General features: G+C 36.8%; 1 protein-coding gene across 1 annotated transcript; it reads left to right on the top strand.

The window, feature by feature from the left end:
* The first annotated feature begins 962 nt into the window (after positions 1–962).
* On the top strand, positions 963–3,221 carry LOC140238655 (monocarboxylate transporter 7-like). Its single transcript, XM_072318554.1, has 2 exons — positions 963–1,878; positions 3,103–3,221. The coding sequence occupies exons 1-2, from the start codon at positions 963–965 to the stop codon at positions 3,219–3,221; spliced, it is 1,035 nt and encodes a 344-aa protein (XP_072174655.1).
* The last annotated feature ends 11,629 nt before the right edge of the window (positions 3,222–14,850 follow it).

Here is a 14,850-nt window from a genome sequence, read left to right as displayed (position 1 = left end):
TTACTGTGTCTCTCCTCATATCCGGCAAGTATATCAATGAGCAAGGGGACTGAGGGGATGCGGGGGGTGGCGATTAGGAGGCGAGGAGGGAGTGGGGAAAGTAGGGAGGGGCAGTTTGAAGGAGATATCTTGTGGATTAAAAACTCTCAGCATATCTTAACACACTGCCATAAGAATCTGGTGTGATCAGATCTACGTTTAAATGGGGATTTATACAGAAGATTGATTGATTGATTGATTGATTGATTGATTGAATGATTGATTGAATGATTGATTGAATGATTGATTGATTGATTGAATGATTGATTGATTGAACGAATGATGGATCGATTGATTGATTGATTGATTGATTGATTGATTGATTGATTGATTTATATGGGAAAGTGCAAGGGAGGGGGTGGGGAAGGAGGGATGATTCATAAATGACCTAGTTGAGTTTATTTACAAAGAAAATAATTAATGCGGTTATGCTTAAAATGATTATTCTATTCTGTTGTGTCGATACTAAAGAATGTCAATATAATACTTTCATTGATTTTGATTTAAGAAAGTATCTATCATCTTGTCTTCTTTATTACAGGCTTTAAGAAGAATACAAATTTGTTAGATGGTTTGATAGATCAGGTCCATAGTGCCTTAAGAATATGATCAAGCCTATAGAGCATTTTTGTTTGATGAATGTTATTGCGGGTAAGCGTTGGATATGAATGAATGTTTTTATTGTTGTTGTTTTTTTTTAACTTTAAGTATCAAAATCAAACTGAACGCGGATAGGCGTTTCAGCGTTCTAGTTGAGTTTTCTTGCCACAAGCACATACCAACGATGAATATTATCACCTGACATGTTGTGCTGAACGTCACCCATCAAAGCTACGCCTGTATAAAGATGACGAAGAAGTAATCGTTTGTTGTTGTCGTTGTTTTCGCTCCCTTTTTTCCTTTCTTTCTCACATATACCGGAAATGGATCACGTAGGGATATCCTATGCCTTCGTGATTCTCTGCATCGTCGTCGAGTTCCAGCGGAACGTGCACGAGGACTTCGCCCTCAAGTTCGGTATCGGTCACTGTGGCAACGCCTTCGGGATGGTTCTCATACCGATCTTGGCCGAGACCCTGCGGGAGGTGTACGGCTGGCGAGGAGCTATCCTCCTGCTGGGAGCCATCGGACTTCACATGTCCATGTTCATGTACCTCTTCGCCGTAGCGACCGAAGATATCGGGGCATCCATCGAGGCGTCCGGAAGTCACGACGGAGACAAAGATGAACCAGTCGAAAGCGCAAACCACCGATTGGATGATGACGACCGCGTGGACGAAACATCAAGGCTGACCAAAAACGGTGACTCCGAGAGATCTTCACCAGCCACTGGCTGGTGCTTGAGATTGGGACGAGGGGTGTGGAACCTGTTTGGACTCGCAGTTGTCTTTGAGGAACCCTACACCATTCCGCTCTACATTTTCTTCTTACTTGGCGGTCTCATCAACGTTGCCTGGGTGGTGTTCCTAATCCCTCACGGTGTAGAAAGGGGATACCCTCTCCCCACGGCCGTTTTCTTGGCGGCTTTTGGAGGAATTGGAAACGGGGTTGGCCGCATCATCCAGGGCCCAATCATCGACAGAAAGTGGTTGTCGAGTGTCGATCTCAACTTGCTCCTCACTCTCACAAACTGCATCGTGTTCGCATTCGATCCCCTTACCTTAGCCTTCTGGCATCTAGGGCTTGCTTCGTTCGTCACTGGGGTGACTGTCGGGGCCAGGATGTCCCTCCACGTCGTGACACTGCGGCAGTACGTCCCACCAGAAAAGTTCTCCTCGGCATTCGTGTTTTGCAGTCTGGCGAATGGCATCGGAGAGCCTCTAGGGGGCGTTATGGCTGGTAGGCCGATTACAAGGATAGCAAAACCCGCATAGAATCAAATGAGACAGAAAAATTAAACACCAAAACCCGATCTAGGTGATTGTGTTCACTTACTAAACGAGAATACGCTGCATTTAATATAGAAGAACGTTGCTAAGAGACAACAAAGGATCTGAAGCAAAACAGAAAGTTTCGAATACTGTACTTCATTGTTACAAACGTGATTACAAGTGAACTTCATCCGTGGAGTTCGCAAATAGGAGTAATTATTTTTTGCTCTTTAAGAGAATTGCAGATGGTATCACGTTGGACAATATTTGTGGCACTTAATGTATGTTACATAATAATGGTAATATTGATAATAGTAACAATAATAACAATATATATATATGATATAAATGATCTTAACTCACAGAGATCCAAACATTATACCTGTTGATTGCTACCCCCATCCCCGCCCCACACACACTCAGTCCTAGATACACAATACTTTACCGAGCATTATTACTCACACATAGTTTCTTAACAAAACTTGACAGTACGTACATGTATCATGTTACAGTGCTGTTAATCATGAAATTTCAATGGTATATGGATATGCTTGGTTGTTTGTTTGTTTGTTTAATTTCTATTCTTTTAACATCATCGCAGTTTTTTTTTTATAACTTCATTCATGTGATAAATGTGATACGAAATTACAACGTTACCAAGAAGACTTTTTCTTTTTTTAATCTCCTCTCCTCTTCAAAAAGGAGAGAAAACGGGAAGGGTATAAACATACAGAATGCTCATCCACTTCCTCCGAACACTACGTAAACACACACAGTTACACATATAAATTTGCATAGGTATTTCTGCCATGAGATTTTTGGTGTAATTAATTGCTTTCTAATGTTTGATAAGAGTTGGATATTTAGCATAGTTTTTATATGAGTGCAAGCGTAGCTGGATTTTCAATTTCATTTCCTTGTATATCTTGCTTTTGACGTTATTGAACATGATTATTTTCAGTTTAACCTAATGAAACTTAAATGTTCTGTTTCTCTGTTTGTTCGCGACGAAAGTTTTGAAATTGGCACCATGTGGATTTCATTCTGCATAAAATAATTGCGTAGCTGTCATGGCGTCATTTGCTGAATGAACGTATCTGATGACGGTCTTTTTAAAGGATTGAAAAAAAAAAACATCTTAAACTCAGCGCCGCAACTTTCATAACAAAATTTTATTCTCTCTTCGTCACAGGATTTCTCGCGCAGAGGTTCACCCTCACCGTGGCATTCATGGCGCTCGCCGGGATCGAAATCTTCGCCTGCCTTCTTCTGCTGCCCATACGGTACTGCGTAACAACAAACGGGACTTGACACTAATTAAAATGCCGAGGTTGCGGTAGCAGACAAGTGCCTTTGTCAGTCTCTGTGTTTGTTTGTTTGTATGTATGTTTGTTTGTTTGTTTGTTTTTGTTTGTTTGTATGTTTTTTTGTTTGTTTTCGTATGTCACACGTTTGGGAACCATGCCTCGTTTGTTTCTCCGTCCCGCAAGAAAGTGGTAGTTTCTTTGCTGTCAACTTTTCCTCCCCCACTAGTTGTAATCTAACTCACAATGGCTAATGAGGTTAATATAAACTCCTCATTTAGGACCGAGATTTCAGATTGTACTGACAACCCTGGCTTTTTACGGTCAATTTATACGGCCATACCTGAGTTGCAATTTGATTTTGATCCCAATGATCGGTTAGTTTACAACATCACTACTAATTATCACTCTGTGAATGAAGTGATTGAACAAATGCAAAAGACTTCCACAAGTGAACTTCTTCTTTTGCATTACAATATCAGAAGTCTTAATAAAAAGATTGATCAGCTGCAAATATTTTTAAACCAAGTGAAATCTGATTGTTCTGTTATTGGTATCTCAGAAACTTGGATAAACAATTTGCCGTCCTCGTTTTTTTCTATTCCTGGGTATACATTTCATTCGAATAATAGGCTTGATAGGAAAGGGGGTGGTGTAGGATTTTTTGTTACAAACAATTTGAAAGTTAAAATATTGAAAGATTTGAATATAATGTGTGATAGTTTGGAATGTATTTTTATTGGAGTCGAATTATCAAAACAAAAGAATATTGTAGTTGGTGAAGTATATAAGCCACCGTCTTCCAATTTCCGGGACTTTCTTGATGCTTTTTCTGATTTGTTGCTAACGCCTTCCCTATACCAAAAAAAATATTTTCATTATGGGAGATTTTAATTTGAATTTGCTTCACTACAGTGAAAATGTTCACTGCCAAGAATTTTTAGATCTGATGTTATCCAAATACCTTATACCGTTAATAAGAAAACCTACCTGTGTGACTGACACATCATCCACGTTGATAGACAATATTTTTTGTAACAATATTTCATCTGTATTATCTGGTGTCATAGTATCCGACATATCTGATCATTTCCCGATATACGCAAAGGTTCCTCTCGCGAAAAGTTGTTGTCTTAAGTCTCAAAGATTTACTTTTCGTGATTTTTCTGAAGGAAACATCGATAGACTCAGGGAGAGATTGTTGATTGCTAACTGGGATGAAGTCTTTGGTATTGATAATGATGTAGAAACTGCATTTAATATTTTTTTGGATAAATTTTCACTGCTTTATGATGAAATTATTCCTTTACGACAATCCACCCGTTTTACCAATAAAAAAACACCAAGAATGCCTTGGATCACCAAATCCCTCCTTAAGTCTATCAATCATAAGAACAATTTATTTTGTAAATATAAGAGGAATCCAAATGATAAAACGAAAGGTAAATATGCTCGTTATCGTAATATTCTTACAACTACTTTGAGACTTGCTAAGAGGAGTTATTTCACAAGGCAGTTTGACCTTTACAAAAACGATACCAAGAGCACGTGGAAGGTGATTAATAAAGTTCTCAGAGTTAAAGATAAACCAGAACAAGTCAAGGAAATATCCCAGCATGGTATTTTGATCCAAAATCCGATACATGTTGCTAATGCGTTTAATGATTTTTTTGTTGATTTAGGCCCCAATCTTGCTAGTAATATCCCAGTAACAGATAAAGAATTTCATTATTTCTTATCTGATCCAAATCCTCAATCTATGTTTTTTACTCCCATCCAAGAATACGAGGTGAGAGATGTAGTTCTTAAGTTAAAAGCAAAAAAGGGTGCTGGACATGATGGTATTACGAATTGTTTACTGAAAAATATTATATCCGCAATATTTTCTCCTTTAACATATATATTGAATTTGTCCCTTCTTACTGGCGTAGTGCCTAGTCAAATGAAACTTGCCAAAGTTGTTCCGGTTTATAAAAAAGGTAATAAACAAGATGTAAGTAATTATCGTCCTATTTCTCTTTTGACGGCGATTTCTAAGATTCTTGAACATTTGATATATTCTCGTATAATTAAATTCTTAAATGAATGTAATATTTTTTGTGAGTCTCAATTTGGATTTAGGAAAAAACACTCTACTACTCACGCTGTGCTTGCTTTTATAGATAAAGTAGCCCACGCTATAGACGACTCATCTCATACTGTTGGTATATTCCTGGACCTGTCCAAGGCCTTTGACACTATCGATCATGGTATTTTGTTATATAAACTCTCACATTATGGGATACGTGGAAAGGCCTTGGACTGGTTCAGGAGCTATTTAACTAACAGGAAACAGTTTGTAAATATCAACAGATTTAGTTCCAGTCTAAAAACATTATCTTGCGGGGTCCCTCAAGGATCCCTTTTAGGCCCACCTTTGTTTATTCTTTATATAAATGACTTTAGAAATTCATCTAATGTTTTATCTTTTCTCCTTTTTGCCGATGATTCTAATATTTTCTTTTCACATCGAGATCCAACAACTCTTTTAGAAGTAGTGAACAGAGAATTAATGTCGGTTCAAATGTGGATTCAAGCTAATAAGTTATCTCTTCATGTAAACAAAACTGTTTGTATGTTATTTAGTAACTCCGTTACGCATTTGCCTGGCGATATAAAAATGAATAATGATTGTTTGACTCAAGTTGAATCGTCCAAATTTTTAGGTCTTTATATTGACCATGAATTAACATGGAAACATCACATAGATTATTTGTCTAAGATGCTTTCGAGAAATACTGGGATCTTAAATAAGCTAAAACATTTTTTTCCCAAGTATATCTTAAAAAAATTATATTCAACGCTTGTTTTACCCTATCTCAGTTACGGTATACTTGCCTGGGGCAACTGTGCCAAATTACACATTGATAAAATTTTCAAACTACAAAAACGGGCTATTCGTTCAGTTAATCTAGCCGATTTTTATTGTCACACGAATCATTTTTTCTTTGAAAACAGACTCCTTAAGGTTGCTGACTTGTTTTTATATAACTTAGGCACATTTATGTTTCAGTTATCAGCCAACGGCTTGCCTGACGTATTTACCCGCATGTTTCAGAAAAACTATGCCGTCCATGCTTACCTAACAAGACAAAGAGATTCATTTCACCTTCCACGTACTCGTACACTCCTTGCTCAAAAAACAATTGTTTTTACCGGACCTAAATTGTGGAATGATCTTCCCACCGATTTAATCAATTGCTCTAGTATGTTTATATTCAAACAAAAATTGAAATCAAAGTTAATAAATGAATATAATCAGTCTGATTAGAATTTTTCTTTGATATGTTATCTGCAGTATCCTTATTTAATGTATGATGAATCAACCTGCAGTTTATGATTGTTTGCTTCTGGTTTATGCTCCCATTATATAATCACTGCATCCGTACCATTGTAGTAACATATTGAACTCGTTATGAATTTGATTCTAGATATGTGTGAGTATATACTTGTGTATCTATATGCTAAATTAACTTTTTACCCTGTTGTTATTCCTTAGGTTCTTGTTTTTTTTTCCTTTTCTTTTTCATCTCTTTTATTTTCTTTTTCCTTTGTACCTTGATAATCTAGTTTTTATATAGTTTCGTCATTATTACTTTGTGTCCTATCTCCATTGAATGCATATCAAATTTACACTGGTATATTTTCTTGGAACCTGCGTTTACAAGCTTTGCTTTTGCGGTTCCATCATATTTCACAAGTTATAGAGAATTGTCTTACTAAGTATGTACATTATATACGCTGACACACTTTCTGTCCAAGCCCCGATTTATAACATATTTTGTATCTTGCTTGGTTTGTATTCTTTTTAGTGTGTTTTGATGAAATGTATATCTCATGTGAAATATGAAAATAAATATGCTGGAACTGTTTACTGTGTCTCGAGTGTAAGACCGGTGCAGTTTCAGTTATTCAATTCAATTCATGTTTGTTTGTTTTTTTGTAGTTTCGTCGCACGCCTCGGAATATTAGATGGATGATGATACAAGAGTAAGAGTTGTTTCTGCCGGGGAACATCTTCCGTTTTGGCAATGCGCTCTGCCAGAGGGCAAAGTTATCATCGTCAGGGGGCGCTGTGGCATAGTGGATCAAAGTTCGATTACGTCCATGGACAAGATGTTTTTACCTACTATGTCCCTCTCGACCCAGGTGTATAAATGGGTACCTGGCAACGCTGGGTAATAATGATGGCAGGGCCATCTGACGGTAGAGCAATGGCAACACTGTAGAGGCTACCTAGGGAAAGAGGTCTTATATGTCATTATTATTAACCCAGATCTACCCATTACCGTTTTTTGTTTTTTTTTTTTAATTCCTACAAGTTGGTTGAGAACGACGTTACGGGAGTATCATCTTGTATAACTATACACAGCCCTGTCGCTGTACACAAGTGTAAGTCGCGACAGGGCTGTACGGTGTGGACACTCCGTAATCTCTGTATTCCGGGGCGCCGACGCGATTTTGAATTTACTGCACCATATTTGTTACTAAGACTACATAAGGTGAAAACTTTATCTATTTAGCTACCGTTTTCAGCTATTGATATTGATATACTCATTTTATAACTTACCAAAAATTGCACCTTTTTTTAATCCTGTACGCAGCAGAAATCGTAGAAATTGCAGAAATGATTCGAAATGTCGGCGCAGCACTGGGCAAAGAGGGCGCTGTCGACTTCGCGGGCGTACAAACTTTTAGGGCTCACACGGGTAAATAATTCCCCATAGAGACGTGTGTTAAAATTCAAATTTCAAAAAATTCTGTAAAATAGCTGGGAGAAATGAGATGTTTCATCTTCACTAACCTGAATAAGTGAGATATTACCTTTCATCCATCAGATTGCCAGGGTGGGTTGTTCTGCTCTAATTCTGTCCAGGGGTCCGCAAAGCCAGACTACGAGTTCTTGTCACTCAAAAAATCACCTATTTTCCGTACACGTACCCAATGAAATATAGTCCCCTCAAATTCCATCAGAAAAGCTTTCATCTTCCAACCAAAATGAAGTTTGTAGAGGAATTCATACTCAATATCTACAGCTATTCAGTTTTTTGCCAAACTACATCATTGATTTTTAATTAATTTTTTTCTTCATTTATTTTGGTATCTTTGGTACGAATTTGTGAAGGGGTCTGGGACAGTCCATTTTATTTACAGGTGTGAGCCCTATAGTGGAGATCATATTTCTTATTTGACTTTTAAACATCATAAATGTGTTTTTTATGATATTTGCCCCTACATCATATGAGAAATTACACTTTCAAGGATTATAAAGCTTCTCAAAGGGACACTTTTAGAAAATCATGCCCTTTAGGGTTTTTTTTAAATAAATCTTGCAGTTTTGATCAGTTCTTCATAAGATGAATACATAGATCCAGGCAGTTATCCTTGATCGTGGGTGTGTCATCATCACCTTATAGCCTACAAAGTACTTGATAAGACTTTGTTTTGTCAAACAGACTAACTTTATGTATTTTGAGCTGTTTCAGTGGTAGCCAAAACAAAGAAATACATTAAAATAACATAGTCATTCAAACTTGTGTGATCCTGATGACTGACTGCTATGTACTAAGATCTGGTGACAAGAACATGATATTAACAAAAGAAATAGTAGCAAGGCAGAATTGAGGAGGGGGGGGGGAGTAGAGGAGAGAGTTAGAGAGAGGGGGTAGGGAGGGGAAGGGGAGGGAGGAAGAAATCTGACACAATACAAGATACACAATACAAGAAGTCATTCAAAGTTGTGTGATACTGATGACTGCTATTTACCAAGATCTAGTACCACAAGAACATAATATCAAGAAAAGAAATTGTAGCAAGATAGAGTTTGGGGGGGGGGGAGTAGAGGAGAGAGAGGGGGGGAGGGAGTAGGGAGGAGAAGTGGAGGAAGGAAGAGAGATCTGACACAATACAAGATCAACATAAACCAGCAGAACTTGTATGGGATGAATACTTCCCATAGACTTGCATGTATTGCGTGCATTCTCTATAGGGCTTACACGGGTAAATAATTCCCCATAGAGACGTGTGTTAAAATTCAATTTTCAAAAAATTCTGTAAAATAGCTGGGAGAAATGAGATGTTTCATCTTCACTAACCTGAATAAGTGAGATATTACCTTTCATCCATCAGATTGCCAGGGTGGGTTGTTCTGCTCTAATTCTGTCCAGGGGTCCGCAAAGCCAGACTACGAGTTCTTGTCACTCAAAAAATCACCTATTTTCCGTACACGTACCCAATGAAATATAGTCCCCTCAAATTCCATCAGAAAAGCTTCCATCTTCCAACCAAAATGAAGTTTGTAGAGGAATTCATACTCAATATCTACAGCTATTCAGTTTTTTGCCAAACTACATCATTTTTCTGATTTGTTGCTAACGCCTTCCCTATACCAAAAAAATATTTTCATTATGGGAGATTTTAATTTGAATTTGCTTCACTACAGTGAAAATGTTCACTGCCAAGAATTTTTAGATCTGATGTTATCCAAATACCTTATACCGTTAATAAGAAAACCTACCCGTGTGACTGACACATCATCCACGTTGATAGACAATATTTTTTGTAACAATATTTCATCAGTATTATCTGGTGTCATAGTATCCGACATATCTGATCATTTCCCGATATACGCAAAGGTTCCTCTCGCGAAAAGTTGTTGTCTTAAGTCTCAAGGATTTACTTTTCGAGATTTTTCTGAAGGAAACATCGATAGACTCAGGGAGAGATTGTTGATTGCTAACTGGGATGAAGTCTTTGGTATTGATAATGATGTAGAAACTGCATTTAATATTTTTTTGGATAAATTTTCACTGCTTTATGACGAAATTATTCCTTTACGACAATCCACCCGTTTTACCAATAAAAAAGCATCAAGAATGCCTTGGATCACCAAATCCCTCCTTAAGTGTATCAATCATAAGAACAATTTATTTTGTAAATATAAGAGGAATCCAAATGATAAAACGAAAGGTAAATATGCTCGTTATCGTAATATTCTTACAACTACTTTGAGACTTGCTAAGAGGAGTTATTTCACAAGGCAGTTTGACCTTTACAAAAACGATACCAAGAGCACGTGGAAGGTGATTAATAAAGTTCTCAGAGTTAAAGATAAACCAGAACAAGTCAAGGAAATATCCCAGCATGGTATTTTGATCCAAAATCCGATACATGTTGCTAATGCGTTTAATGATTTTTTTGTTGATTTAGGCCCCAATCTTGCTAGTAATATCCCAGTAACAGATAAAGAATTTCATTATTTCTTATCTGATCCAAATCCTCAATCTATGTTTTTTACTCCCATCCAAGAATACGAGGTGAGGGATGTAGTTCTTAAGTTAAAAGCAAAAAAGGGTGCTGGACATGATGGTATTACGAATTTTTTACTGAAAAATATTATATCCGCAATATTGTCTCCTTTAACATATATATTGAATTTGTCCCTTGCTACTGGCGTAGTGCCTAGTCAAATGAAACTTGCCAAAGTTGTTCCGGTTTATAAAAAAGGTAATAAACAAGATGTAAGTAATTATCGTCCTATTTCTCTTTTGACGGCGATTTCTAAGATTCTTGAATATTTGATATATTCTCGTGTAATTAAATTCTTAAATGAATGTAATATTTTTTGTGAGTCTCAATTTGGATTTAGGAAAAAACACTCTACTACTCACGCTGTGCTTGCTTTTATAGATAAAGTAGCCCACGCTATAGACGACTCATCTCATACTGTTGGTATATTCCTGGACCTGTCCAAGGCCTTTGACACTATCGATCATGGTATTTTGTTATATAAACTCTCACATTATGGGATACGTGGAAAGGCCTTGGACTGGTTCAGGAGCTATTTAACTAACAGGAAACAGTTTGTAAATATCAACGGATTTAGTTCCAGTCTAAAAACATTATCTTGCGGGGTCCCTCAAGGATCCCTTTTAGGCCCACTTTTGTTTATTCTTTATATAAATGACTTTAGAAATTCATCAAATGTTTTATCTTTTCTCCTTTTTGCCGATGATTCTAATATTTTCTTTTCACATCGAGATCCAACAACTCTTTTAGAAGTAGTGAACAGAGAATTAATGTCGGTTCAAATGTGGATTCAAGCTAATAAGTTATCTCTTAATGTAAACAAAACTGTTTATATGTTATTTAGTAACTCCGTTACGCATTTGCCTGGCGACATAAAAATGAATAATGATTGTTTGACTCAAGTTGAATCGTCCAAATTTTTAGGTCTTTATATTGACCATGAATTAACATGGAAACATCATATAGATTATTTGTCTAAGATGCTTTCGAGAAATATTGGGATCTTAAATAAGCTAAAACATTTTTTTCCCAAGTATATTTTAAAAAATTTATATTCAACGCTTGTTTTACCCTATCTCAGTTACGGTATACTTGCCTGGGGCAACTGTGCCAAATTACACATTGATAAAATTTTCAAACTACAAAAACGGGCTATTCGTTCAGTTAATCTAGCTGATTTTTATTGTCACACGAATCATTTTTTCTTTGAAAACAGACTCCTTAAGGTTGCTGACTTGTTTTTATATAACTTAGGCACATTTATGTTTCAGTTATCAGCCAACGGCTTGCCTGACGTATTTACCCACATGTTTCAGAAAAACTATGCCGTCCATGCTTACCCGACAAGACAAAGAGATTCATTTCACCTTCCACGTACTCGTACACTCCTTGCTCAAAAAACAATTGTTTTTACCGGACCTAAATTCTGGAATGATCTTCCCACCGATTTAATCAATTGCTCTAGTATGTTTATATTCAAACAAAAATTGAAATCAAAGTTAATAAATGAATATAATCAGTCTGATTAGAATTTTTCTTTGATATGTTATCTGCAGTATCCTTATTCAATGTATGATGAATCAACCTGCAGTTTATGATTGTTTCCTTCTGGTTTATGCTCCCATTATATAATCACTGCATCCGTACCATTGTAGTGACATATTGAACTCGTTATGAATTTGATTCTAGATATGTGTGAGTATATACTTGTGTATCTATATGCTAAATTAACTTTTTACCCTGTTGTTATTCCTTATGTTCTTGGTTTTTTTCCTTTTCTTTTTCATCTCTTTTATTTTCTTTTTCCTTTGTACCTTGATAATCTAGTTTTTATATAGTTTCGTCATTGTTACTTTGTGTCCTATCTCCATTGAATGCATATCAAATTTACACTGGTATATTTTCTTGGAACCTGCGTTTACAAGCTTTGCTTTTGCGGTTCCATCATATTTCACAAGTTATAGAGAATTGTCTTATGTACATTATATACGCTGACACACTTTCTGTCCATGCCCCGATTTATAACATATTTTGTATCTTGCTTGGTTTGTATTCTTTTTAGTGTATTTTGATGAAATGTATATCTCATGTGAAATATGAAAATAAATATGCTGGAACTGTTTACTGTGTCTCGAGTGTAAGACCGGTGCAGTTTCAGTTATTCAATTCAATTCAATTCAATTGATTTTTAATCAATTTTTTTCTTCATTTATTTTGGTATCTTTGGTACGAATTTGTGAAGGGGTCTGGGACAGTCCATTTTATTTACAGGTGTGAGCCCTATAGTGGAGGTCATATTTCTTATTTGACTTTTAAACATCATAAATGTGTTTTTTTATGATATTTACCCCTACATCATATGAGAAATTACACTTTCAAGGATTATAAAGCTTCTCAAAGAGACACTTTTAGAAAATCATGCCCTTTAGGGTTTTTTAAAAATAAATCTTGCAGTTTTGATCAGTTCTTCATAAGATGAATACATAGATCCAGGCAGTTATCCTTGATTGTGGGTGTGTCATCATCACCTTATAGCCTACAAAGTACTTGATAAGACTTTGTTTTGTCAAACAGACTAACTTTATGTATCTTGAGCTGTTTCAGTGGTAGCCAAAACAAAGAAATACATTAAAATAACACAGTCATTCAAACTTGTGTGATCCTGATGACTGACTGCTATGTACTAAGATCTGGTGACAAGAACATAATATTAACAAAAGAAATAGTAGCAAGGCAGAATTGAGGAGGGGGGGGGGGGAGTAGAGGAGAGAGTTAGAGAGAGGGGGTAGGGAGGGGAAGGGGAGGGAGGAAGAAATCTGACACAATACAAGATACACAATACAAGAAGTCATTCAAAGTTGTGTGATACTGATGACTGCTATTTACCAAGATCTAGTACCACAAGAACATAATATCAAGAAAAGAAATTGTAGCAAGATATAGAGTTTGGGGGGGGGGGGGGGGGAGTAGAGGAGAGAGAGAGGGGGGGGGAGGAGGGAGTAGGGAGGAGAAGGGGAGGGAGGAAGAGAGATCTGACACAATACAAGATCAACATAAACCAGCAGAACTTGTATGGGATGAATACTTCCCATAGACTTGCATGTATTGCGTGCATTCTCTATAGGGCTCACACGGGTAAATAATTCCCCATAGAGACGTGTGTTAAAATTCAAATTTCAAAAAATTCTGTAAAATAGCTGGGAGAAATGAGGTGTTTCATCTTCACTAACCTGAATAAGTGAGATATTACCTTTCATCCATCAGATTGCCAGGGTGGGTTGTTCTGCTCTACTTCTTTCCAGGGGTCCGCAAAGCCAGACTACGAGTTCTTGTCACTCAAAAAATCACCTATTTTCCGTACACGTACCCAATGAAATATAGTCCCCTCAAATTCCATCAGAAAAGCTTTCATCTTCCAACCAAAATGAAGTTTGTAGAGGAATTCATACTCAATATCTACAGCTATTCAGTTTTTTGCCAAACTACATCATTGATTTTTAATTAATTTTTTTCTTCATTTATTTTGGTATTGGTACGAATTTGTGAAGGGGTCTGGGACAGTCCATTTTATTTACAGGTGTGAGCCCTTTAGCTGCGCAATTTGCATCGTTCAAAGCTGGGAAAGGTTTATTTTGAATGGCCCCGCGATGATCACAGCATTCCGGGTTAAGATTGGACTTTTTGCTCAGTGTATGTTGCGTGAGGGCTCACTATGGACTGAAATACCATGCTCATAGTCCAAGTATCTCAATTCACGTGAGTGATTCGTAAAATTTGTGAAAAGAATGTAGAAATTTTCAATAGTTTTGTTGTTGTGTGGCCGTGTTCGAGGGGTTTAGTAGATATGTGTATGGGGTTCCGTAGATATGTGAATCACACACAGTCAGACCCCGTGCTACATCTTGTATAACATCACATCGGGAGGACCTTCTACTTACTTTACTTTTACTTTTCCGGAACGACGCCTGTTCATGATCAGGTTGAGTTATCTCTTGATGCTCTCTTTCCAATCAAGCAATTGTCCAGCGCTGTTACCCATTCTAATACAATTAACAGCTCAACTTCTATTGCGTATTTGCGTTATTACCAAAAATGGTCTAATGACAATCCGGAGAAGTTTCCACAAAAATAATCACACTCTGCTCTTAGAGGACCCATAGTCACAAAATACAGTCGAATTTCGGCTGCAAAAACGAAGGGGACACTTGATTTTTGAGAGAACTTTCAGTTAGGGAACTTTCGAACCAATCTTTGATGCAAAGAATATTGGCTTCGTTGCAGTGAGATCA

This window comes from Diadema setosum, chromosome 15 (genome assembly GCF_964275005.1).
Source record: "Diadema setosum chromosome 15, eeDiaSeto1, whole genome shotgun sequence".
In the NCBI taxonomy this organism is placed as follows: domain Eukaryota; kingdom Metazoa; phylum Echinodermata; class Echinoidea; order Diadematoida; family Diadematidae; genus Diadema; species Diadema setosum.
Note: the sequence above shows the minus strand (reverse complement) of the source record. Positions and strands in the feature narration are given on the sequence as shown.